General features: G+C 36.4%; 1 protein-coding gene across 4 annotated transcripts; it reads right to left on the bottom strand.

The window, feature by feature from the left end:
• Window positions 1-1,307: 1,307 nt before the first annotated feature.
• On the bottom strand, window positions 1,308-26,448 carry kcmf1 (potassium channel modulatory factor 1). 4 transcript variants are annotated; one of them, XR_006154905.1, is made up of 8 exons: window positions 25,971-26,164; window positions 10,164-10,331; window positions 9,258-9,397; window positions 6,220-6,321; window positions 4,250-4,427; window positions 3,830-4,115; window positions 1,777-2,092; window positions 1,308-1,483 (listed from the first exon to the last, which is right to left on the bottom strand). XR_006154905.1 is itself a non-coding variant. In XM_042724999.1 (7 exons), exons 1-7 carry the CDS (start codon window positions 26,243-26,245, stop codon window positions 1,831-1,833), a joined length of 1,152 nt encoding a protein of 383 aa, XP_042580933.1. In that variant the 5' UTR covers window positions 26,246-26,448; the 3' UTR covers window positions 1,308-1,830. The 4 variants fall into 4 exon arrangements, 2 of the variants coding, with proteins under 2 accessions (XP_042580933.1, XP_042580931.1); XR_006154904.1 differs by having other exon boundaries at window positions 1,308-1,480; window positions 25,971-26,163; XM_042724999.1 differs by lacking the exon at window positions 25,971-26,164 and adding an exon at window positions 26,230-26,448 and having other exon boundaries at window positions 1,308-2,092.
• Window positions 26,449-26,933: the final 485 nt, after the last annotated feature.

Below are 26,933 nucleotides of genomic sequence, written 5' to 3'. Positions count from 1 at the left end.
TAATCACTTACCCCCATGTCGTTCCAAACCCGTAAAAGCTCTGTTCGTCTTTGGAAAACAAGTTAAGATATTTTGGATGAAAACCGGGAGGCCTGTGACTGTCCCATAGACTGCCAAATAAATAACACTGTCAAGGTCCATAAAAGGTATGATAGTCGTCGTCAGAATACTCCATCTGTCATCAGACGTGCATATATATCTGGGTTATATGAAGCGACGGGAACACTTTTTGTAAGCGAAGAAAACAAAAATAATGACTTTATTCAATAATTCCTTTGTCAACAGTCTCTTCTGTGTTTCTCATTATCACCGTATGCTGTGTATGCTCTTCTGTGTCCTCCGTGCCACAAGGATGCGCTATTTTTTTTTTCCAAATCAAAGCTAAATACACTTAGAAACAGTGCATCCTTGTGGAATTATTGAATAAAGTCGTTATTTTAGTTTTCTTCGCTTACAGAAAGTGTTCCCGTCGCTTCATATAACCCAGATTGCACGTCTGATGGCAGATGGAGTATTCTGGAGACGACTTTCATACCTTTTATGGACCTTGACACTGTTATTTACTTGGCAGTCTATAGGACAGTCTCAAGCCTCCAGGTTTTTATCCAAAATATCTTAAATTGTGTTCCGAAGATGAACAGAGCTTTTACAGGTTTGGAACGTCATGGGAGTAAGTGATTAATGACAAAATTTTCATTTTTGGGTGAACTTACCCTTTAAGACCACTTTGATGAGCTTTTTTGATCCACCTCACATGTCGACTGTGTTGCAATATACACATACACAGGGTTTATATCTTTATAAAGTAATTGTAGTTTAATCCATCAAGGTATGCAACCTTGTACCTTTATATTTTTCATATCTTTTAATTTTGAAATACAAATTAAAATTGCATATGGTATGTTGTGATTTATCTTGGAACTGGTCAGTTTAGTTTTTGCCTTAAAAAAAAAAAAGATCCTTATGGAGAAAATGAATGGGAAAATCACTGTCGCTGATAAAGTATGCGGTCACTGTTGTGCTCTACAGCGTCACAGATGGGGAGGGGCAGATTGGAGCCGAGTCACATAAGCATTCAGCAGTTTTTCTTGCGAAGCTACTGCAGGTTTCAATTCTGCTGTTGATTTCCATTTTAAACAAAAAGAAAAGTAAAATCCTACATTTGTAGATATTTCACCCATTTCAAATGGGCTCTGTTCAAGTAACACTGGGGAAAAAAAAAAAGTTAAAGCTTTGGGATATTTAGCTTTTTTTTAATGACAAGGTCATTAAAAATCATGCACGCTGCAAATAACCTCATGCAGTAGTTATGGTAAACCATCCAAGCACTTTTTATTCATTAATATTCATAAATACACACAGCAGCTTCATTAGAGAAGGTCTCTTGTTTCCCCTTCAGTTTTTGAATGTGGAGTATTTATAAGGAGAGCCTTTTGCAAGACACAGGAAGCAGAGGTCTGCCACAGATACCTACGCTCGCCTGCTAAAGGAAAAAAATTAGTTATGTGGAATTGATTATCAACTTATATATATTTATTTATATATTTATATTTCTTATTTTTTCTCTCTCTCTCTCGTTCTGTTTATCGGTTTCTCGGTTTTCGCTCACTCTCTCACACGCCTGTTCTGATGTATTTTGATTTTTTTTTTCCTCTCGCTCTCCTTTCATGGATTTATACAATGTAACAAAGGTGACAAACCTGAAATTACAATCACCAAAAAAAAAAAAAAAAAAAAAAGGGAAAAAAATTAGAGAGAGCTGTGTTTTTTGCCCACCGTCATTGGCAGTTACAGCACAGAGGACATTGTCTGCGTTGTGGTGGGATATCATCAAAGAGGAGGTGGTGGAGGCTCCTTGCCTGTGGAGCTCTCCTTCAGGTTGAGGCTCTCCAGAGCCACATCTAAAGGCATGATGTCCACGCAGCCCATGGCGCCGAAGTCAGCAAAGTCTCGCCTTTCGTCCTCGTCGGAAGACGAGCTCTCTTCTCGCATTAGTGTGGACAGCAGCAGCTCCTGCACGAACAGGCTGCGGTCCGCGCGCTCACTCTCCAGCGCCTGCCGTTCTGCCTCAGACATTTTCGGCTCGTTCAACCTAGTGGAATTAGATAGACAAATACTAAACTAGAAATCTAGAAAATGTTTTTTAGTCTATTTGATTTCTCTTTTCTGGAATTCCGTTTTTAATGGTTAATTACATACAAATAACCAAAGATTGTGTCTAATTCAAACAATTTCTACAATTACAATTTGAATGATACAGGGCCCTATAAAATTTCACTTTTTCAGGAATTCTGTTTTTTCTGGATTTTACATTACATTACTTAATCTACATTATGAAAAATGTTATTAATCAAATGTATGCATAAAAAATTGTTTCATTGACTTTTTTAATCAAAGAAAATGCTGCACAATAGAGGTTTTCAGTCTAATTATGCTGTCAACATTTACAAAAAATGTTGTGATATTCCTTAAAATTATATTTTAAATTGTACTTTCATTATTGTTGTTATTTTGAGAAGCAAGTAATATATTTCTGTCATAATTTCAAGTGAAACCAAAATTTTATTTTGGCAGGCCATAGAAGACTTTGGGCCAGGTTTACTAACAGCTTGCGCCAGCGCAAACCATCATTTGGAGTTAAAATAGTTCTGTCAGGATTTACTAAAGACGCACAGTGATAAATTTACGCTGAATAGTGTGGACAGTTATTTTTGTGACTTATTGAATATGCATTTGTAGGAGTTTCCCTTTCAGACCAAAATTTATGGGAGGAGAGTATTAAAATGAATCATGGAACGCGATTTACTAACATTTGCGCTATTATTTAACACCCAAAAAAATGCATGTCTTAAAGCAGGCAGTAATTTGTGCTGCTCTTGGTAGATTGCGCTCTTCATTATGGTAATGATCTGGCTGCGTCTGTGTTCTGTAATGTGCGCATTGTCAGTAAATCACCCACAGAATTTTCCTCTCCCATTGGTGCTTTTATGGAATTGCGGTCTAATGCTAATTTGAGCTATTTAATAAATCTGGCCTTTTTAAATCTTAAATCTTAACATTTTCTTGTTAAATTTGATTATTAATTTATATTACAAAATTTTCCTTGCTCTTCCAAGCTTTATAATGGCATGGGCAGGTGTTTTTGTTCAACAGTCCAAAAGTAGTCAAATAAAGTGCATCCATCCATAATAAAACATGCCTCACATGGCTCCAGGGGGCTGGGGGAGGGGGTTGGTGATGAATGTGGTCAATGTGTTTTTGTAAGAAAAATATCCATATTTAAACCTTTATAAACACCTTTCTTTCACTTCTCCTAACTGTAGTAGATGGAAGCTGTTCCGGGCAGATGAAGTAGGACATATGCATAGAGTAAGTGCCGGTGATTAGTGACGAAAATGGAAGCGCAACACGCACATGTGCTATGCCTATATCCTACATCATCGTGAACGCACATACAACAGTTAACGGAAGTTACACAGGAATGTTTATATTGTTTTAAATGTAGATATGTTTTTAAACAAAAACACATCAATTTGCTACAGCAGGCCTTTATTCACCCCCCGGAGCCATGTGAGGCACATTTTAATATGGATGGATGCGATTATTTGACTACTTTTGGACTAAAACACCACCATGCCATTATAAAGTTTAGAAGAGCAAGGACAATTTTTAATATAACTCTGATTGGATTCGTCTGAAAGAAGAAAGTCATATACAACTAGGATGCCTTGAGGATTAGTAAAACATGGGCTAATTTTCATTTTTGGGTGAACTAATTCTTTAATAATACATAAACAACCTTAAGTGTATGGTTAAGTCCGAGCCATACCGTGTGAGAAGAAACTGGGAGCTGTGGGAGGCCAGCGGGTTGCTCTCAGTCATGGCTGTGTTTGTGGCGGTGCTGGGTGGCGGGATGCTGGCGCTGATGTTGCTAGGGTTGCTGCGTTGGCGTGTAGCGTTACGGGCCGTCTCCAGCTGTTGGCGTGCCGCCTGTGCCTGCTGGCGCTCCAGCTGAAGCTGCATTTGTAGCTGCTGCAGCTGTGAGGCCGAGGGGCCAGAAGAGTTGAGCTGTCCTCCTGCGGAGCGCCGCACACCTGACAGCTGAGAGAGCAACTCTGGTGATGTAGTCACAGTGAGAAAGAGAAAGACGGCAAAAAAAAAAGAGTGTGTGAGAAGACATTCAAAACAGCACTTGCATCAACAAAATTAAAGTCCATAAGCCAATTAAGTTAAGGCCTGTATTACACACCTGCTATGGGGTCCATGGCTTCCCTATTGCTTGGAGAGTAGGAGGAGCTTTGTGAAGAGGAGAGCCCACCAGTGGAGCTGCTGGTAAAGTGCATGTTAGTCCGGCGTGCCCGCGGACCTCCCAGTCCCCGCCCAGGGTGAAACATCCGACGCACGTGCCGTACGCCGCTGCTCTCATCGTGCACACACTGGTTAAGGAGCAACTGGTTAAGAATGTGTCACAACACACAAATCACCTCTCATCCTGAATCATCTAACATAATTTCAGGCTTGAGTCTGATAATGTATCGTGATTTTATTGCTTTTTTGGAGAGTTCACCCAAAAATGAAAATTCTGTCATTAAATACTCACCCTCATGTCGTTTCAAACCTGAGACCTTTGTTCATCTTCGGAACACAAATTAAGATATTTTTGATGCATCCCCAGAGTTCTCTGACCCTCCCAAAGACAGCAAGGATCCTGACACGATCAAGGTTTACAAACATAGCAAGAACATCATTAAAATAATCCATGTGACATCAGTGGTTCTACAGTAAATTTACAAAGCTACGAGAATACTTTTTGTGTGCAAAGAAAACTAATTTTGGAGAGTATCCACTGAACGTAAACGTTTGTATGCGGATACGTAGTTTACGTTCAGATCAAAGTGTAAACAACGTAAAAACACGGTTGAACCGCTGAGGTCACATGGATTAATTTAACAATGTCCTTGCTATGTTTCTGAGCCTTGGCTGCAGCTGCCGTTAGAAGTTCTAGTTGCTATAGAAACAATAGGGACTCTTGCGATTGCACATGCACGACTTTAAGTGCTACTTAATGACGTGAACATTGTAACGGTCTACTACGGGAATAAAGCTAATTTGCCGTAGTCTCTACTACGTGACAGATTAAAAGGTGAATATATTTTGCATGATAAATCTTGCTGTTGCTTAGTGATTTTTGCGCTCTTTGGGTACACCAGTTAACAGTTTACGTCAGATCGCTGTTGCCGTTCTATCAGCTGTTGTTGCTTAAAGTCCCTAATCAGCGTTCTGAGACATGCGTTCAGGACTGCGCATGGTGATCTAGCCTGAAAAAATAAGCTTTTTATGTTGCTATTTGAGCAAAAGAAACATTTTTTATGAAGTTGTTGTTGTATTTTTTTGTTGGTTTTTTATATTATATGTTGTAGTAGTATTATTGGTGAGTTTTGGAGAATTTGACGTTTCCCCATTCAAAGTGATAGGAGCTGCACTTGTATGCCCGAGAGGCGTTTCAAAGATGGCCACCGAGTGACATGACTTGCCTTAAAGTGACTCTGACTATACTGGCCACAGTTGTTAATGGATTTATAAGCTGTGACTAAATTGTTCAAGATTCAAATAGGACACAAAGACACCACTGAAATAATATAACGATTTAAAATTAAGATTTAAATTCACTGACAATCTTCAGTTCCAGTGAGTTTTTTAACCAGATCAGGTTGAGTGAACTGAAGCTTGATGTGCGAATCAGCCCAGTTTGTGAACAAATAATTCAGTAAGTTTTTGTAAAGATCCAATTCAAAATCATTTTCATTCATGAATTAGACATTGACATTCTTTTAGAAGCTTCCCCCATTCTTTCTCATTGCACAGAAAAGAGCAACCATAACTACTCTTTGAAATATTTTTTGTAATACATAGAAGTAAAATCATAAAGGTTTGGAGTGACATGAATAAATAGCAGAATTTTAAGTTCTGTGAGAAGAATCTTTACATTTCATAAAGATGTACTGACACAAAACCTCAATAAACCTTTGTAAGGTTATATCTGAAGTGACTTGAACACACAGTCCTCAGTCATTATACATGAGCAGAACCAATGAGTGTAAACTGAAAAATCGTTCTTACGTAAAGAATGAATTGAGCACCCAATGGAAGGGTTTTATGAAAGAAGTCCATTATACGTATACTCGGACATATACACATAAGGTTAAGATAAAAGGATATTAAATCTCTAGGTGCTCTGTGTTCAAGTGTGAGATGAGCAGCAAAGTCATCTGTCACATGATTGGGGTCGCCACCAGGCAAAGCTGCACAGATTGGGCAAATCTGAAACAGAGAATAGATACATATTAGTAATGAATTATCGCAACCTCACATCGGATGGACATGCTTATTCATGGTTGCATTATTTTCATTACAATTAAAGCTAATATTTAAAGGTAACAGAACATGGTTGAGCTGTAGTGCATAAATAGTATTTCATGGATTCACTATTCACTATAATATTACTAGTCCACATCCACCTGAAACTGAATTAGGTCTACAGGGTGGATTCACACAGAGTGTAAACTGAACATAATGCATTGCTATGGAATCCTCCAAAAAGTGGGTTAGACACAAAAGGTTTGTTGTTACATAGCATGGGCTTTATTTAGAAAAAATAAATAATAGTAATAATACTGGAAAACCAAATCTTTGTTGTCATGTGTCTGTAACCAGGGGCCCGTTCTTTGTACGTCACTTATTACATCCGAGATGAAATGTCACATCCAGGATGATATCATTGCACTAATCGGGATCTGGCTAATTTGGTTCTTCGAACGCACCTGTTGTTGATGATTAGTATGGCTGGATTGAGTTATCTGAGATAATTGCATGTTCATGGGTTGGTTTAAAGTGGGTTATGTATCAATACTCGAAACCACGATCAGCAATATAGCGATTGGCTTGCAGCATGACCGCAATGTGATGACATCATATAATTATAAAAGACACCTGACGAAAAACTTGACAAATTTCTAGACTTTTATAAGGAAACAGCCAAGCGAACAAAACTACATAAATGTTATAATAAGATAAATGAAATGTGAAATGTGTTTAAATTTTTATGATTCCCAATTATTTATATTCACCATTTCTAATATTTGTCCAGGCTTTACACTTTTATTTCAATGTAGTAATTAGCAATTCATAAAAAAAATTATTTTAACAGATTTGTTATGTGAAAGCATTAATTAAAGTTTCTGAAGGGTCAAGATCATGTAATTTGCATCGCTTGTGCTCCATCAAGCCCCTCCCATATAGCTGTCATCACTCAAATTGATGCACAACTCTACATTATCTGTATAGCATGTGTAAGTCTTCAATACAATTATAATTACGACAAATAAATCTTTCAGTGAGTAAAACTGGCTGTGTCTATAGTATTAAAGACTACACAACATAATTATATTATCTTTAAATTCATTTTTAAATGATTATTATTTAAAATTATTGTCGCTGGATCAGTAGGATACACTTATAATAAAATAGCTGTGGCTGGGACAGATTTTAAGTATCAATTCTGAATAAAAAGATGCAATCTAATCCTGTTTACATGAAATAAGCTGCTCCCGAGCAGGTTTAAGCTTACGGACCAGTTGCTATAACAGCAACTCCGAGATGAGCTTCGAAGAACCAAACAATCCAAGATCATGCCAAATCATCAACAATCAAATCCAGCTAACTGAGTTAGAGATGTACGAAGAACGGCCCCCAGCACACCAGACAGACAAGAAGCTGTTGATATTCTTATAATTTTATGATTGAGTGTAAGGTTGTAGAGTCAAGGAGTTAAAAGGTGTGATATGAGGTGATATAAAAAGCAATTGCAGATTATTATTATAGACGAGTATCATTATTTTGCGGTAATATATCCCTATATCTCTCTATTATATTATCCATCTTCCATTCCAGGAGAGCTAGAACATGTTTAACATTTTAAAGCAAGTGCATTTTGCATTAAAGCACATAATGACTAGTTCAGGAGTTTGACTTTTTGTATTTCACTTTCTTAGTAAATATTTTTGGTATAAATTCCTGCAGATGATCTGTGTTTGCTGTGAGGAGGCATTATTTTAAATACTACATCAAACTTTGATGGTAAGGTCTTAAGAAAACCTGACATTGCTTTATGGTAGGGCTGGGTTAAAAATAATGATTTTACGATTTTAATCTATTCCTATTTTAATGAACCAACATTGATTTTTTTAAATCCCAAGACTCTATTTATGCTGAGGGAACTGAGGGAAATTAGTAGCAAGCCTCCCATCCAAGCTTTGTGCTTTGTTACTTCTGATATGACAGTTTCATCTTTCAAATTCTGTCAATTTTATTTTGAAAATCAAACAATAAATACCATTTTGGCACTCTTTAACAGCATGATATGACATTACCTTATTTCAAGCATGAAATCTCTTACTCTTCATTATCAGTTAATGCACAAAATAACCATGAATGAAAATCAGAAGGTATGCTGTGATTTTAAAACACAGAAAGACATCATCGAAACAGTTCACGTCATGTATTAATATTACATTTTCCTCAGAAAAGCTATTTAACGTAAAAAAAAAAGCTGACTTGACTGACTGTATATCCAAATTAACTAATTGATATCGAATCAAATTGAGATGAAACCTGAATCAAATGCTAAAATTTGTCTCGGTACCCAACCCTACAGTACAGTAGTCATCATGGGATAAAACCATGTCGTAACCAGACACAACGCGACTCTGTGATGCACGATAAAAGGTTTCTTTACCAGTTGCAACAGTTACACTGTGCGAACCAGGGATTCTATTTCTGAAATTGTTTCTACTATCTCAAATACGGATTATGTGATTTATATAATCTTAAAATGATTTAATTTTAGTTTAGTTTTATTTTTTTTGTATCGTTGAGCTTGACTCAGAAACAGTCAATTAAAGTGACAATGGATTATTTATCTCAGATACTGAAAGTAAATACAACTTTACATGTCAAAGCTGTGAACTCTATACAAAGATTGTATCAGTAAATATGTACATAGTTTTAATTTTTAAATGGTTTAGTTTTTATTGATTTATGTATTCTAGTGCAAAACAGCAAACATTATCCTTTTGGTTGATTTTGTTGCATCTAATGTGGACAGACAATGTGCTTATCACTGGAATCTTACCACATCCCATTTAGTTAAGACACTGTGTAAAACACATGATTTCAACAAAGACAGCATGTGTACTCACCACCTCTGTAGAGGTCTCTGCGTGCTCTGAGGTCACGTGCTCCTGTAGAGATGTTTCCGTGTAGCCCATTTTACCACAGTAAGGACAAGTAAATGACTGAGGCTGCTCTACTGAGAATGCCTCCCCCCCATAATACAAGTCTGCAGAGAGTTCAGATAAAAGTCAAACACAATCTCTTCATTTACCATCACCATCATTATTATGATCAGGGCTCAACAGTCAGGATGGTCTGTTCATATTCAATAATGTTTTGAACATTACAATAATATGTTTAAGAAACATAAACTGACACTGCGATATTTAGTTTTTCTGTGATATAAAAAAATACAGGAATGAACCATTATAGAATGAGTTGGGTGATTTTGTTCTGTAGTGCAAAATATAAACGGTAATTAGTAAAAAGAGAGAATCTTTTTTTGAGGGGGTCTCCACACTTGTGTTTACTTCTTACAAGATCCAACTAAAGCCTCTTTCAGTAACTACAAAGTAAAGTTTTAAAAATCACTCTGACAAGTTTTCACAGGACACATTCCACTGTTTTTAAACAAACCTATAACATATTAGAATTAGAATATAATAATAATGAATTTATTATAATTATTAATACAAAATATATTAAATCGTATATTGTAATGCTGTAACTTCTGAAATGTATAAAAATATTTTTTTTTTGTTCAATTAAAATTATTTTTAAAGATTATAACTAAATACATCACATAAAATTACAATACTAATATTTATGGCTTGATTACTTCATTTTTTTTTAAATGTTCAACCAATCACCATTTTTTTGACAAGTCGCCTGCAAAGTATACATACATATACATACAACAGAGCAATTGAGCCATTAAAAAAATTAAGTTATAAAGAGTGAAAATTATGGCATTATTGGAGATCACAGCTTACCAAAGTCTACCCTGGTTAGTATGCACTGCATTGGGTGCTCCGTGGTGTGTCTAGTTGTTGTGGCTCCACTTTCGTAGCAAGATGCACAAAGGTCGTAGTCGTAGCAAATTAAACACTTGTATCGGCGCCCTCTGAAGTTCCCTTTTAAACACGCATCACAGCTCACACCTGTGGGAGAACATGGAGGCATTTAACTCAGAACAACAGCAGAAGCCCCTATGAAGACTCCGATCGCATTGATCACAGACAGGGTACGTCTGGTTAGTTTCTATCCATTCTAAAAAATAATAAAAGATCAACATTTCACATGACTCGCAGCAGACACCAGGGCAGAAAACTCATTCAAAGCAGCTCTGCCTTGTTATGGGTGACGTGCGTGTGCGCGTGTGTGTGTGCGCGCACAAAACAAGAGAAAACCATATCACAGAACTGACCACTAGATTTTTTGGACATTTGGACAGTGTACTAAAAGACGGTTACATTTACACTGTCAAGTAAATGAATAAGGATTCTTATTGGAACTCTCAAACTAGGGCTGTGCATAAAATAAAAAGGTTTAAAAATTTAAACTATTAAGTCTTATTATCCGGTCCTACTGAACACTGTAATAAAGCAGATATGTACCATGAACTTCTGAGTAAAACTGATCCAGTGTTGTGATCCAAGTGATGGGTTTTTTAGTGATTATAAAGGGAGTGCTCTTTGTGTGATTTCTAGGATATATGTAATCCATTCAGAATTTGTATAAAAATTAGTTTTTCAGCCATATACACGCTGAAAATGGGGAATGAAATCCTCCATATTAATGTGGGATTCACACTCGAAAGAGCAATGGACGGGACAAAAAATGTTAGAGCACACTCTCTAATTTCTGAAGCACCCTAATTATTCAATTCTGGAACCGGGCCTGGATAAAACTGTGTTTGAGCAGATTTCATTATCAGTAGTTTTATGTGGCAGCAGGCTTTACTAGGCTATACTTTGAAGTTGGAAAAATAAGCAGTGGTGAAGAGGAAACCAGACCGCTGCTAAACACACACTGAAACATTTAAATAAATATTCTCATCAGGTGTGAACCTACTCCAATTCATTAAAGCCAAATTAAAAGAACGTCTCTTTATATTAATCAACACAACGGCCAAAATGACTACAGAACTAGAAGAACCAAGAATGAATCTTTCTGTAACCAGAAGCAACATTTAAAACACTTAACTCTTAGATTAGACTCTGGTGTTGACTAGGCAAAGCCTCTTCAGTAAAGTTAAAGTGTTTCAAGAAATAATGTCATACTGCAAGTTTGCAAATGAAGGCTGCAGCACAATTTGCATTTGTTTACTATGCACAATGACCGTTTGATAGCTCCACCCCCTTTGGCTACTGATGTTCAAACAACTTTACAGAACAGCATGAACAACATGAGTCTTTATTTATTTTGTCAAATTATTAATATCTCTAAGCTACGGTGTCTGCCAATTTTTTTTCATACTATAGAAGTCAATGGGTACCGTCAGCTGTTTGGTTAACAATATTCTTCAAAATATCTTCTTTTGGTTTTGTTGTCAAGCTGTTCAAGTCTTACATGCACAACCCCTAAGAAATGCTTCTGATCAACTGAAGGTGAAGCCCAAACCCCGAATTATACAGGGCTTTTTTTAGAATGATTAGTCTGGGTAGCATGTGAATTAGGATGCATCGTCAAGTCTAATGTGCATCCGAAAGAATGAGACAAAAAGCAGACAAAAGATTATGAAAAAACAAAGCAGACAAAAGCTTCTGACAATAATCGCTGGGAGAAATTAACAAAGGGAATTAATCCCAGTAGTGATGACACAGTACCAAAATTTCAGTATTCAGTACCAATACCAGTGAAAATCCACGGTTCTCTGTACCAATTTCAGTACCAAAGCAAAACACAAGAAAATGCTAGTTTATATGTTTGAATTTAATTTCATTTAATCCAAACTGTGTACATATTTAATTTTAAAGGGATTTTGAATTTTGATTTTGAAGAATAACAACTAAGTTAGCTAAAAAATGTAATTTAAAAAAAGCCCAGAACTGCTTTTCTGACCGATATGACACAAACAATGTTAACCATTTGTAGATTCTCTAACACGTATATTTTAGATTCACAATTCATTAAAAAGCCTCTGGTGTGCAAAAATAGTAAATATCATCATGCCACCCAGTTTTTTTACCCTAATAAAAGTTCTAGGAGCATTAAATAGTTAATAAAGAAACTTAATTATAATGCTCATTATATTAGCGTTAGCCACACTTATGCTAACGATTAACTACTCTAATAACAGGGTTCATTTCAATCCGACATTCAAATTAAAATATTTCATAGTATTTATAACAGAAGCAGCATTTCCCACAGCAGCATATGCAAATTCATTCTCTGTCAGCAGGAGATGCTTGTAGAGTGTGCGAGAGAGCAGTTTCCCCGGTAATGGCTGTAATCAAATAAACGCTGAGCCTGCGCTCACAAACACTGCTCAGGCATTACAGGCAAGATGACATCCATAATTTTCTGAAGACAGTCGGTTTTCTTCAGAAATACAGTGATATAAAAACACCTGCACCGGGTTTAGACTTTAAGTACCACTGGTACTTAAAAAAAACTGGTACCGTAACATTTTGGTTTTTTTAGTACCGACTTGGTACCGAAGTACCGGGTCTTTTGACAACACTAAAACCCAGATTCAAATAATGAAATGTTTGCTTGTAAAATTGAATCAGATAGCGTCTTATATCCCGAGAGAAGAGATTTTCATTGTTCAGTACAGACCACATTTTTAGTCTGGTATTGTGGTTTCACATATTTCTGGGTTGGAAATTAGGTTTGGCGAGTTATAACTAGCATTTTCCTTTCTAACCTGCCAAATGACCTCTGTGGTCTTTTCACAGTAAAGTGTTTTTTTAAATGCAGAGTAAAAATTAAATATAAATTAAAAAAGGAAGATATCCATTTGCTCCAACTGAAAAATGTGGAATGGGCTTTCTATGCATTTCAGTTTCCTTTTTTTTCCATTGACAACATCAAAGTAAAAAATGCAATAACTTCAGTGGTTCACAATGTGTTTGACTCCAAGGTCCCCCATAAGAAACCATATTACAGAAGCGTTGTCAGATTTAAGTTAAACCGCGTCCTAGCGAGTGCCGAACCGTGTGTGAAGAACCAAACAGTTAAATTTTTTTCACAAACAGAAACAGAATAAAGTTTTAATGCTGTCCATTGCTATGATGCAAAGAGTGCTCCATTTATAATCACTTAATTATGTCTGTCACTCATTTTTTTATCATTTTAAGATGTTTATATTTTGTTCATTGAAGTTTTATATGGTTATCAATGAATCTCGTTTACATTGCATTTACACTTTGTTAGAATGAGATGAATCATGATGAACATGACACCTGAACAAAAACTCCAGTCATTTTACCAGTGAGTGGATTTTAACTTAAAGACATCTGATTGGCTGTTGGGATCAAGAAATCAACAGTTATGTCTGTGATTGGCTACACTGCTCAACACTGCAAAAACACGCTGAAATAGAAACCAATCTCCAAAGTGCAAATGCACTGGATAGTTTGCCAAATCTGCAACGAAATGCCATCATTACAGCTTTAACTGAGAGTGCTATTGATTTCGTTGGAGGAACCGGGTCTGGCTAGGGCTAGGTTTAAAAAAAAAAAAAAAAAATTCTCAGATCAAGTGAAGTGACAGTGCATGTGAACTGATCATCTCTTTCGCTTTACTAGTGGATACTCGCCTGTGCATAATCGAAGGCATAGCAAAAGACTCATGACAGTTTTATTTTTGTTCTGGAGGCTGATGATCCCGCACTCTCTGCTGCCACACTGGAGCGCACTCGCCACCAACTGGACAGGAGTGGCAATTACATAATTTACAATAGATCACCCTCAGTGTAATCTGTCAAAGTGACGGATGGCCTTCAGATTTTCCGTCACTGCTAAAAAAAAATCTGTAAATTATAGAAAATTTTTGGTTAACGCGACCTCTAATGTATTTGTATATGTGTGTGTAGCAGTGTTAATTTTGGCAGGCGTTTTTGATTTAGTCTTAGTCTTAAGACGAAAATGCTTAATAGTCTTAGTCACATTTTAGTCATTTGAGTCTTTCATAGTTTTAGTCTAGTTTTAGTCGACGAAAAGTCATTGCATTTTAGTCAACTTTTAGTCACTACTTTTAGTCAATAGTTTTAGCCAAACTGTAGTTACCAGAATTTATTTTGGTAGCGATTTTATATGTAGTTTTCAAATTAAATTAATCATTAATTCTTCTCTCTTTAGACCAAATCAATTAAGCTTATGAGAAATTTGAATAAAGGACTGAATTTGGAAAATCTTGAATAAATTATGACAATTTTCATTTTTGGGTGAACTTTCTCTTTAAGTGAAAAAGGAGTAACTTATATTTATAGTATATATATATATATATATATATATATATATATATATATATATATATATATATATATATATATATATATATATTTTTAATTTTTTCACTATCCCTCTAACAGCAGTGATAAAGTAGAGATTTATATTAATGTATTTTTTCAGATACAGTGGGTTTTACTTAACATGTATACATTTATTTAACATCTTTTGTTGGTTAACATTAAAGGGATAGTTCACCCAAAAATCAAAATCATGTCATTAACGACTCACCCTCATGTCGTTCCAAACCCGTAAGACCTCCGTTCATCTTCGGAACACAGTATAAGATATTTTAGATTTAGTCCGAGAGCTTCCTGTCCCTCCATTGAGAATGTATGTACGGTATACTGTTCACGTCCAGAAAGGTAATAAAAACATCTTCAAAGTAGTCCATGTGACATCAGAGGGTCCGTTAGAATTTTTTGAAGCATCGAAAATACATTTTGGTCCAAAAATATCAAAAACTACGACTTTATTCAGCATTGACTTCTCTCCCGGGTCTGTTAGGAGCATGTTCACAACACTGCAGTTTAGTGATATCCGGTTCGCGAACGAATCACTCGATGTAACCGGATCTTCTTGAACCAGTTCACCAAATCGAACTGAATCGTTTGAAACGGTTCGCGTCAACAATAAGCATTAATCCACAAATGACTTAAGCTGTTAACTTTTTTAACATGGCTGACACTCCCTCTGAGTTCAAATAAACCAATATCCCGGAGTAATTCATTTACTCAAACAGTACACTGACTGAACCGAGCCAGATAACGAACAAAACATTGACTCGTTCTCGAGTCAAGAACCGTTTCTGTCGGACGCGTTCGGTTCGAGAACCGAGGAGCTGATGATACTGCGCATGCGTGATTCAGACTGACACACAGTGCGTCTGAACCGAACTGGTTCTTTTGGTGATTGATTCTGAACCGATTCTGTGCTAATGTTATGAGCGCGGGTAAACCGAAGGGTTGAATCAAGGGCAATCATCGCCAATGAAGTCATTACGTCGAGCGCAAAAGAACTGGTGAACCGTTTTCGGCAACCGGTTTATTGAATCAAACTGTCCGAAAGAACCGGTTCGCGGAGAAGAACAGAACTTCCCATCACTACCGGTGATCCGAAAACCGATGCAACCGGTTCTTGACTCGAGAACGAGTCAATGTTTCGTTCGTTATCTGGCTCGGTTCATTCAGTGTACTGTTTGAGTAAATGAATTACTCCGGGATATTGGTTTATTTGAACTCGGAGGGAGTGTCAGCCATGTTAAAAAAGTTAACAGCTTAAGTCATTTGTGGATTAATGCTTATTGTTGACGCGAACCGTTTCAAACGATTCAGTTCGATTTGGTGAACTGGTTCAAGAAGATCCGGTTACATCGAGTGATTCGTTCGCGAACCGGATATCACTAAACTGCAGTGTTTGTGAACTCGCTTCTAACAGACCCGGGAGAGAAGTCAATGCTGAATAAAGTCGTATTTTTTGATATTTTTGGACCAAAATGTATTTTCGATGCTTCAAAAATTCTAACGGACCCTCTGATGTCACATGGACTACTTTGAAGATGTTTTTATTACCTTTCTGGACGTGAACAGTATACCGTACATACATTCTCAATGGAGGGACAGGAAGCTCTCGGACTAAATCTAAAATATCTTATACTGTGTTCCGAAGATGAACGGAGGTCTCACGGGTTTGGAACGACATGAGGGTGAGTCATTAATGACATAATTTAGATTTTTGGGTGAACTATCCCTTTAATGACAGATAGGTATTTAATTTGGAATGCTGTCCTTTTAAGACGGAAGGCATGCATGAAATACTGACACACGTTCAGTTTTCACCCACCTGTTCACGTTCACTTAATCCATTACCTACTGTATTTACGTGAGATACTCTACACGATAAACATTTGGACTGCTGTGTGTATTTGAGCGCTGAGAACTGATCGCGCGCTGTATTTGAGAACTGAGGAAGTGGAGCGTGCGCGCGCGACAGAGAGAACACTTTTATCAGCGTGATTTCGCCTATCCCGCCTTCACTAACTTTAAGTTAATCGACAACGAATTGTGACTCCCGGGAAAAACGGGACGTCTGGTTACCTTATCCATACCCCTTCGGGTGCTGAGGCCATTGTTTCAGATCGCTAGTTTGCGTTTTTGTAGTCTATCCATCCACTGCGGCTGCTATACTGACTAGATATGCAAACGCCCCTTATCCGATCGCAATCCAATGACAGGGACGCACATTTTGAAAGACAAAAGCCTATAGGATGCATTTTGAATGTCTGGTAGTCCTCAAATAACATTATAGTCCAGTCTCGTCTAGTTAACGAAAACGCGGCATAAATTTCGTCATAATTTCGTCATCAGATATTATTTTTAGCTCGTCAACGTCTCGTCTTCGTCACAGAAAAAATGTTCGTTAACGAATATTTTTCGTCGTCGTCTTCGTTAACGAAATTAACACTGGTGTGTAGATCGATAGACCAAACTTGAAATTGTTAACCAAGAATCATTTTAACCCTGGGTTCTCATAGTCATGGGTTTTCTTGTTCTATCCCTCACATTTATAAACCTTGAATATTTACAAGGTTCATACCAACAACGATAATTCTCCAAGTTGTCCATTAGTGGGAATGTTGCAAAGTTATTTCCAATTTTTTTAAACAATTTAAACTTTTTGTTAAGGGGTAAAGCAAGAAAATACACTTTCTGATAAACAAGCTAACATAATGGATGCCACTTGTGGAGGTAGAAAAACAAAGTTCAGGATTTCTTGCAAAATAAAAGACGAAATTTGCCTTTTTCTGTCAATTATACACTGTAATTTATATCGTTTAACAAGAAAAGTAGGCTATAGACTGTTCATATGATTTTCAACTTGCTTGAGCAATTAAAAATATAAATCTACATACAGTAGAAGTCAAAATCATTGAATAATACATTGTTTATATTCACTGCATTTAAACATGAATAGGTCTATGAAATATGGTACTGCAGAACTGTGTAAAAAGAGAATCTCAATGCTGAAAGCATTTACAGTAACAACATTTGGATTTGAAATCAAAATAATGGGTAAATGTTGTGTTTGTGCAGCACAAAGGGCCCGTTCTGCTTCCGCACCGCATGCCTACTGCACACGGACTGCATAAGAACAGCATCATTTTTGAAACAGGCATTAGAAATGAAAAGACAAAAACAGAAACAGAAATGTTTGTGGTCACCGTTCAACACTTAACCCCTTTCCTTTAAACATTAAAAGTATTTAGCAAGTGAAAGTTAATGTGACCGTACAAAGTTTGAATATTTAATGAGCCAAGCATGGTGCATGATTGGTTGTCTGTTGCACTTTAACTTTACAGAACTGCTTCACACTGTTAGCACGATAATCTCTCTCAGGGAAGTTGTGCCTTCAAATTCATTCTCTTTAAAACATTACAGCTGTCATCAAAGCACGAAAGTCTCTGGCCACTGCATCTCGAGGCAGCAGTGCTGCGATTCACAGACAGCATGTCAAGTCAAAAATAGTTTAACTTCTAAAAACATGTCACACAATCTACTGGCTAGATGATTATGAAAAATAATTTTGAGCATTCTTTGTCTGTTATCTTGTTTTCTTTTAGACTAGTTAGCTAACTTCACTATAGCTGTAACACTGTACAATAAGGTTCTTTTTTTAAATATTAGTTAACTACATTTTTTAACATGAACTAATCATTTATTCATCTCAGTTTATGTTCATTTCAACATTTTACTAATACCTTATTAAAATCAAAAGTTGTAGTTTTAATATTTAATAGACCTGACTGAGATAAAAACATTAGCTAGCAATGAAAAGTATTTTTATTAACTAACATTAACAAAGATTGCTAAATACTGTAACAAATGGATTGCTCATTGAATCAAAATTAGGCTGTGCATTTAATCGCAATACAGTTTTGATTTCGGCCTCCAACGATTCTGAAAATACAATAATTGAGAGAAAACTATTATTGCGCCCCATTCCGCTTTTTTAGCCCAATTTCATGTGCAAATCAGCAAAATCATGTAACTTGACTTTTGCAAAATGGGACGTGCTTGATTTATTAAAGTTGATTAAATTTATTCATGTTTTTAATAAATTTAGCACAAAAAAGCGCAAAAAAGAAATTGTGCTGCTCCTTGTGAGACATGTAAAGTCATCTTTTAACTCAAGGTGCATGCCTACATGATCAGATACACGTAAAAACATGCCAAAATGCGGTGCTTAGTGATTAATCACGTAAACCCTCATCGATTATGTAATAAAAATCTACGTAAATGAAATGAAAATACGTGTGTAAGAGTAAATTGGATCTGTGCGGCTCTTAAAGTGACAGCAGGCTATATTCCTACTGCAGAATAAATCATTCCTATAAAGTTTTGGTCATATGGCCCACTCACAATCGAGTTAAATAATCGTTATTAAAATATTGACCAAAATAATCAAGATTATGATTTTTTTCATAATCGAGCAGCCCTAATCAAAATGATAACTAATGGGACTGAATTGTAACCTGTTACCCAAATAACAATTAAAACTGCCTGGACAAATCACCATTACAGCAGTATTATGAACTTCAAAAACTATTATTTTCTAAAACTATTATATTAAGTACACTGCCTGCCGGCTAGGGCTGGGTGATGAAAACAAATTATATCTCGATAGTCAAATTTTTTATGATATTCGATATATATCTGAATATGTTTGCATTTGCATTTAAATAATAATAAAAAAAATTTATTTTGCCCCATTAAAAAAACAACAACAAAAAATATTTAGATTGAACAGCTAATTTAAGCTGTTAAAAAAAAATCTAGACCAAGTGATAACTTACTGCTTTTTATTAAATGAACACATGTAGGCCTATATGTAACTGAAGTAGTGCAAAACAAGTTCAGAAAGTGCATTCTGTCAACTTTTTCACAACTTAAATTATGCAACTGAAGGAAATAATTAAACAGGGATAAGTATTTAATTTTTTTACAAGTTTTTTAGCTAAGAACACAAGTCTGTCAACTGTCTGCAGTTTTAAGAGAAGCTCTGTCGCATGAAACTATGTTTCCACTGACACTAAAAACCCTCTTAAATGCAGAGCGCTAGTTGCTGAAGCACATAGCTATTTCTTATATATATAAATGAATACCAAAGACTTTTGCACTCTCTCTGTCTATATTATGAAAGCTGGTAAATAAAACAGTAAAATTCCCTAATAGTAATTCCAAATGGCCATAGCCTATGTTTCTCTATTCAAACATCAGTGGTCGAGTAAGTGCATTTATTCAGTGATCACAATCGCAAACAATACAGTCGAGATCTCATGACAGAACACAGACCGGCTGACAACGCTAAACTCCAGCTTGTTAGTGTTTTCAGATCATCGTCAGCGCTTCCGCAATGAGTTACATGTTCCTTTTTTGAATGTTCAGCATGTTTTTTTACATCATCGTCAAAATTATTCCGATATTATCGCTAATATTCGATATATCACCCAGCCCTACTGCTGGCATACACTGCAGACACCCAGCCCTGCTATTTTAATGCCAAGGTTGTGTGGCACACTGGCAGAGGCTTTGTCTATCTCACCTGTTTTTGTCATTTGCCAAATCACATTTGATCTAGATGTAATGAACCTCAAATGCATCATAGCAACTTGCCCTATCAACCACAAAAACCTTTAACTACCCAAGAGTAACAGGGCAAAAGTAAAGTTAAGAGTACCTGTCTGTGCTGTAGTGGACACATCTCCCGAGAGAGTCAAAACAGCACCATGGCTACAGGTGAGCCTGGGGGACTTCCTTCATTCACTTGCTTATTTCCCAGTACAGAGGTTGTGAGTTCAGTTCTCACTCAGAGCAAAATGCAGTCTGTAACATTGGTGCCATGACCCAGATGAGGCAGTGTGATGAGCACTGGACAGGGTTTTTTTTTTTTAAATCAAATTTAAGACTTTTTAAGGACCTGCAGAAACCCTGATGGGAACAAGCTAATGCAAACAAGTTTATCATTTACTATGCACTAAACACAACAAGACACTTGATTCATTGGATACTTACTCAGCCTCACATATCAAAAATCCAAATTTTGCTTTATGCAAAAGTGAGGTCGATCATATGACATCATCTCTTTTGGCTTTCAATGAATCATTTATAAAACAGACAGTTCCAAATTTACATTCTGACTGTCCAAATTCTATTCTGTATCAATGTGTTAAGTTGATATAGTTGAATATAGTGCTAGCAGTGGCAGGGTTCAATTTCCAGAAAATTCCTACACTGACAAAATTTAATGGATTCAAAATTTGGATAAAAGCATCTGACAAATGTATAAAATGTAAGGGGTGTCTTAGTATCCATAGATAATCCACACTAACTAGTGTAATATAACCTAGTAGAAAAACTGTGTATTCTCATATAAAATTGGATCATTTTGTGTAAAAAATTTTTTTCTTGTTTTCTTCTTATTTGTTTGTATATTTCATTATTTGTAGTTAATTTTCTCTTATTTTTTTTTTTTTTGCACAGTCTAAAAACAGTATGCCAGACCTACATTTCACTGCTTGTTGTATGCCATATAACTTGTACATGACAAATAAAATCTTGAATCTTGAATTTACAAAGATAATAATTTATTTTTTTTTTTAATCAAATTGCTGTTTCTGTCATTATAAAAGTAACAAGGTTTTAATAAGGCCTGACATGACTCCAGATTGCATCTAGGGTTGTGGTTCTCAACCAAGGGTCAGGGGCCACTAGAGGGCCTCAGTAAACTTTCAAGAGGGGTTACTTAAACATATTTCAATAAATTATTATTAATATATTAAAATAATGAAACTCGGATCTAAATTAAATGTCAAAGAGCTAAAGTCAATTATCTAAATTAAATTATTTTTTTCCTACTCAATAATTACAGCTTTTATTGAAGAACAGAGTCCTTGAAACTTATGAAATCATGTTTCAATAAACTGTTCTTAATTTAATGTATAAACTCTCTCAGTTTGTGTTACTAAAAAAAGTTTGAAAACAAGCAGAGTTTTAATAATTGCAGCAGAAATCATGAAAATTTATAAGAGGCTTCAAAATATTGTGCTGGAGAGTGGGATGACTGAATCAAAACCATTGGTCTCGGGTATGAAGTGTACAACATTTGAATATTAATAATTATTATTAAGCATGCCAGGCTGGCAAAGTGACAAAAACACAGGTAAATATGGTGCAAATAATTGATCAAATCGAGACAAATCTGGCTTATACAAAATCAGAATACTTTCATGTAATGATATAGAATTTTTTTTGTTTACGTTTGTGGTCCTAAATACTATATTCTAAAATAATAATTAACTAGTTATATTTGTGCTTTAACCCCTTAATTGTAGAAAAGAATTTTTTATTGTAGGCATTAATTTTTTATATAGGAATTTAAGTTGTTTTTTTTTATTTAAATTTTTGTATTTTGTGAACACTTTGGTATATTTTTAAAGAAGAAAATAAGCAGATTTTGGCAAAAGTGGAATTTTTTGTTTAAATGTACTGTAAATAAAATGCAATATATTAATTTTATTTTATTTTATTATAAATATTTTACATAACAGGTTTTACTCTTAAATTGGTATAAAATTAAAGCCTTGTGTCTAAATAAGTTATGTTCCAAATTGGAAGTTGATATGAAAAAAATTGAGGTTCCTGTGAGATTTTATTTAGGGCGTCATACCACAAACAGCCACTGGGAGCCATCAAAACTCCTTTGAATTTTGTTTAATGAAATTTTCCCTAGATTTCTCTGTCAATTTTACTTCAATACTCAAAATAACCACCAAATATGGAATCCTGAGACTCAGGCCTTTCCAATGATATGTTTGTTGCCAAGATTATAAAAAGTTTTGATCCTAAAGGCCGTAATGCATTTTGTAATATGACACTTGACACTGCCCACTAAGGGGGAGGAGACCGCCATAAGATTTTAAAGTACCATTTCCATGGTAACGCAAGGTCCGATTTCAAAATGGTTTTCACAGGATGAATCTTGGGCTTCTAACCTTTCAAATGATATATAATTTATGATCATTACTAAAAGATTTTATAGAGAAAAAGGACAACAACAAAAAAGAGCACCAAACGTCCCAAAGGTGGGACGGTGACAGTTAAGGGGTTAAACTCCCTCTCCTCCATCATCTCAGGGTGTTGTTAGTGTATTTATGTTATAATAATAATGGTTTTTTTTTTGATTGTTTTTTTCAAAAAGTTTAACTTGTATATTATATTTATTCATTACACACAGACTGATATATTTCAAATATTTATTTCTTTTAATTTTGATGTTTATAACTTACAACTAAGGAAAATCCCAAATTCAGTATCTCAGAAAATTGTGAAAAGGTTCGATATTGAAGACACCTGGTGCCACACTCTAATCAGTTAATTAACTCAAAACACCTGCAAAACCTTTAAATGGTCTCTCAGTCTAGTTCTGTAGGTTACACAATCATGGGGAAGACTGCTGAATTGACAGTTGTCCAAAAGACGACCATTGACACCTTGCACAAGGAGGGCAAGACACAAAAGGTCATTGCAAAAGAGGCTGGCTGTTCACAGAGCTCTGTGTCCAAGCACATTAACAGAGAGGCGAAGGGAAGGAAAAGATGTGATAGAAAAAAAGTGTACAAGCAATAGGGATAACCGCACCCTGGAGAGGATTGTGAAACAAAACCCATTCAAAAATGTGGGGGAGATTCACAAAGAGTGGACTGCAGCTGGAGTCAGTGCTTCAAGAACCACTAAACACAGACGTATGCAAGACATGGGTTTCAGCTGTCGCATTCCTTGTGTCAAGCCACTCTTGAACAACAGACACCGTCAGAAGCGTCTCACTTCAAAAAGGACTGGACTGCTGCTGAGTGGTCCAAAGTTATGTTCTCTGATGAAAGTAAATTTTGCATTTCCTTTGGAAATCGGGTCCCAGAGTCTGGAGGAAGAGAGGAGAGGCACACAATCCACGTTGCTTGAGGTCCAGTGTAAAGTTTCCACAGTCAGTGATGGTTTGGGGTGCATGTCATCTGCTGGTGTTGGTCCACTGTATTTTCTGAGGTCCAAGGTCGACGCAGCCGTATACCAGGAAGTTTTAGGGCACTTCATGCTTCCTGCTGCTGACCAACTTTATGGAGATGCAGATTTCATTTTCCAACAGGACTTGGCACCTGCACACAGTGCCAAAGCTACCAGTACCTGGTTTAAGGACCATGGTATCCATGTTCTTAATTGGCCAGCAAACTCGCCTGACCTTAACCACATAGAAAATCTATGGGGTATTGGGAAGAGGAAGATGCGAAATGCAAGACCCAATAATGCAGAAGAGCTGAAGGCCACTATCAGAGCAACCTGGGCTCTCATAACACCTGAGCAGTGGCAGATTGATCGACTCCATGCGACGCTGCATTGCTGCAGTAATTCAGGCAAAAGGAGCCCCAACTAAGTATTGAGTGCTGTACATGCTCATACTTTTCATTTTTATAATTTTTAGTTGGCCAAGATTTCTAAAAATCATTTCTTAGTATTGGTCTTAATTTATATTCTAATTATCTGAGATACTAAATTTGGGATTTTCCTTAGTTGTCAGTTATAATCATAAAAATTATAAGAAATAAACATTTGAAATATATCAGTCTGTGTGTAATGAATGAATATAATATACAAGTTTCACTTTTTGAATGAAATTGATGAAATAAATCAACTTTTTGAAGATATTCTAATTATATGACCAGCACCTGTATGTGGATCATATATATAATAAAATATCTTTATTTTTAATAAATTCCAGAATTTCTCAATTCTGAACAAAAATGTACGTCTCTGTAAAAGAATCGCTACATAGAAGACAAAACTGTACATTTCTTGGCAGCTGACATGTGAATAACCCAAGGGGACTACTTAAGTATGGACTTTTCTAGTCATATCTTAAATATCTACTGTATAAAATACCTTCAATCTGAGTGAACTTTAAGCATTAATTACAGAATCCAGGTCCTCTATTCATACGTCAGAGTGATTCTGCCATTGAGCTTGAATCAAAGAGCTGAACAGCTGCCAAACTATCACCAATCCAGATATTATACCAATAATTATCTGAGGTGTCACACAGCACTAGGATCCTCTGATTAAAAGCTACTCTCAAGCACTGTGTGCTGTTTGCAGAGAAACTAGACGCATATGTAAGCAGTCTTCATTCACAGGCAGGTGACAGCCACCGTCTTGAAATCTAGTGAGCTGCCAACCCAGACAGCATATTTGGGAATCACAGGCACATATGATGCACAGATATGCTGTCTAGGTAGGCAGCTCATTAAGATTTGAAAAGGACATTAAGCAAGCACTTAACAAATGTCTAAAATTATACCTTTAATAATTCACATTAAGTTACTAAGAATTTGGTTCAATTCAGACGTATGTAAAATAATAATAATTAATAATATGTTCTAGGATTAGTTTTGGACATGAACTTTGCAGTATCATTAATAATATGGTACATTAATATCAAAAAAGTATGGTATTATTACCATCTACCACGCAATAAGCATGACAAGATTCTCAAAACGAACCACTACAAAACAATACAGTGGAAATACCATGGTGAAACTAAAAGATTCCAGTGTAGAGTGTCCAAAAACATAGTTTTACCATGGTACTATGTAAAAAAGCGGTAATTATTTAATGACATAAACTATGACGGACTCAATCTGATATGTCACCGCAATGTCAGTGGTACGTTATTAAGTATTACTATCTTATTAGTTGTAAACTTACAGTCGTTACTGAGGTTCTACCGACGTTTACATACACTTAAGTGCACCCAAAGTGACTTTTAACAGGACAAATGTTTCTGAAGCCACATGTTCAAGCCAGTACTTAAATTCTGAATCTCTTCCTTGTATCCAAAGGTACTGGTTTGACTAAATACTGAATATCTTATTCACAAAGGGAGCTAAAAATATAAACGCGTTTCCAGAAATAATAGAGTGAGATTGGTAAGCAATCAAAGCTATGGCTTCACTGGCACCGGCTAATGCTAAATCGAGACGTGCAAGTCATTCACTTGTGCTGGCCTGAAACATGACATGACTCAAGACGGCTCAGATACGGATTGAGTGGCTAAGGATAGTTCTGGATCGGGACAGACCGAGCTCCACAACCGCTAAAGCGGCTGAGTCCAGGCCCTCGGTCGTCATTCTAGCAAGGCAGGGTAACTTAAAGCAGAAAGCTTTAAAAATAAGTGTCTTAAATCAGGCCCAACCGAAGCCCTGACCTCTCCACGGGCTACCTGCGGGAACACACTCACCCTCAGTCCCGCGGCCGAGGGAGCCGCAGCAGGCCAGGCCTAGCACACAGGCCCAGCTCAATATCACACCGAGCGGCCAGAAAACGCCCTGTGCGCTACCGATGCGGTGTAAGTACATAAAATGTTGCAATATTCACGGCGGCCGCCATGATGAGTCTTTCCCAGTGCATTTGAATTGAAAACATGGCAACCCCGCGGGTCAGCACTGGCCTACAATTCAAGGCAACGACGCAGCGATCGGCGGTTTTTTCGCACCTACCTTCATGTCGGGACATCCTACAGACAGTGACACAGCCCCTCCACGGGCTCCCTAACGTCTATGAGTCGGAAAGGTGCCGCTAAAAACGAAATAAAAGTGGTACGCGGTCTTTCTTTCCTATTTTCTCTCTTGAAGATGGATCCGGGGCTTACTTCTCTCCGCTTCCCCCTCCCCGTCTGTCATCGAGCGCTGTGTGAGAGAGAGAGACGGAGCGGACGCGGTCTGCCGACAGGGGCGCCCGGCAGGGGGCGCAGGACTCATGTGGTTTTTGTTGTGTGGTGTTTTAGTGTAGCTCTTGATTGGTGTTTCTGTTGGTTTTGTTATTTTAGTGTTGTGTTGCTAAAGGATTTTTATTTTTATTATTATTATTCAAATGTAGAAATACATTGGAGCCGAACGTATGTGGAATTTATAAACGTGTGAATTCAAGCGCACTGATAAAAAACAAAACCAATTGGTTTTTATTTTAAGACTGCACAAGCACACCAGTTTTCTCAAAAGAGTTTGTTAGGTTTTAATAAATAAATGAATAATAATAACCCTGTGTGAAGGTTGTTATTAAAAATGTCAGACAAGTACAGTTAGTTCTGAGAAAAAGTCTAGAATGTTTGCTTACAGATGGTTTCATATTTTATTGCAATAAATCTCAGACTATTTTAGTCTCTTCTGGCTTAAACTTGCACTTAAATGTTTGGGCCGGGGCC

The sequence above is a fragment of the Cyprinus carpio genome, chromosome B5 (assembly GCF_018340385.1).
Source record: "Cyprinus carpio isolate SPL01 chromosome B5, ASM1834038v1, whole genome shotgun sequence".
In the NCBI taxonomy this organism is placed as follows: domain Eukaryota; kingdom Metazoa; phylum Chordata; class Actinopteri; order Cypriniformes; family Cyprinidae; genus Cyprinus; species Cyprinus carpio.
The sequence above is the reverse complement of the archived record's forward strand: the minus strand, read 5'-3'. Positions and strand labels throughout refer to the sequence as shown.

Excerpts from the sequence above, each read along its gene's own strand:
- kcmf1 (XM_042724997.1), bottom strand. The coding sequence starts at position 26,088 with ATGTACTTACACCGCATCGGTAGCGCACAGGGCGTTTTCTGGCCGCTC. Across the intron at positions 9,398-10,163 it reads ACTAACCAGGGTAGACTTTG|ACTTGTATTATGGGGGGGAG; the intron begins GTAAGCTGTGAT and ends AACTCTCTGCAG. Across the intron at positions 4,116-4,249 it reads AGCCATGGACCCCATAGCAG|AGTTGCTCTCTCAGCTGTCA; the intron begins GTGTGTAATACA and ends CTACATCACCAG.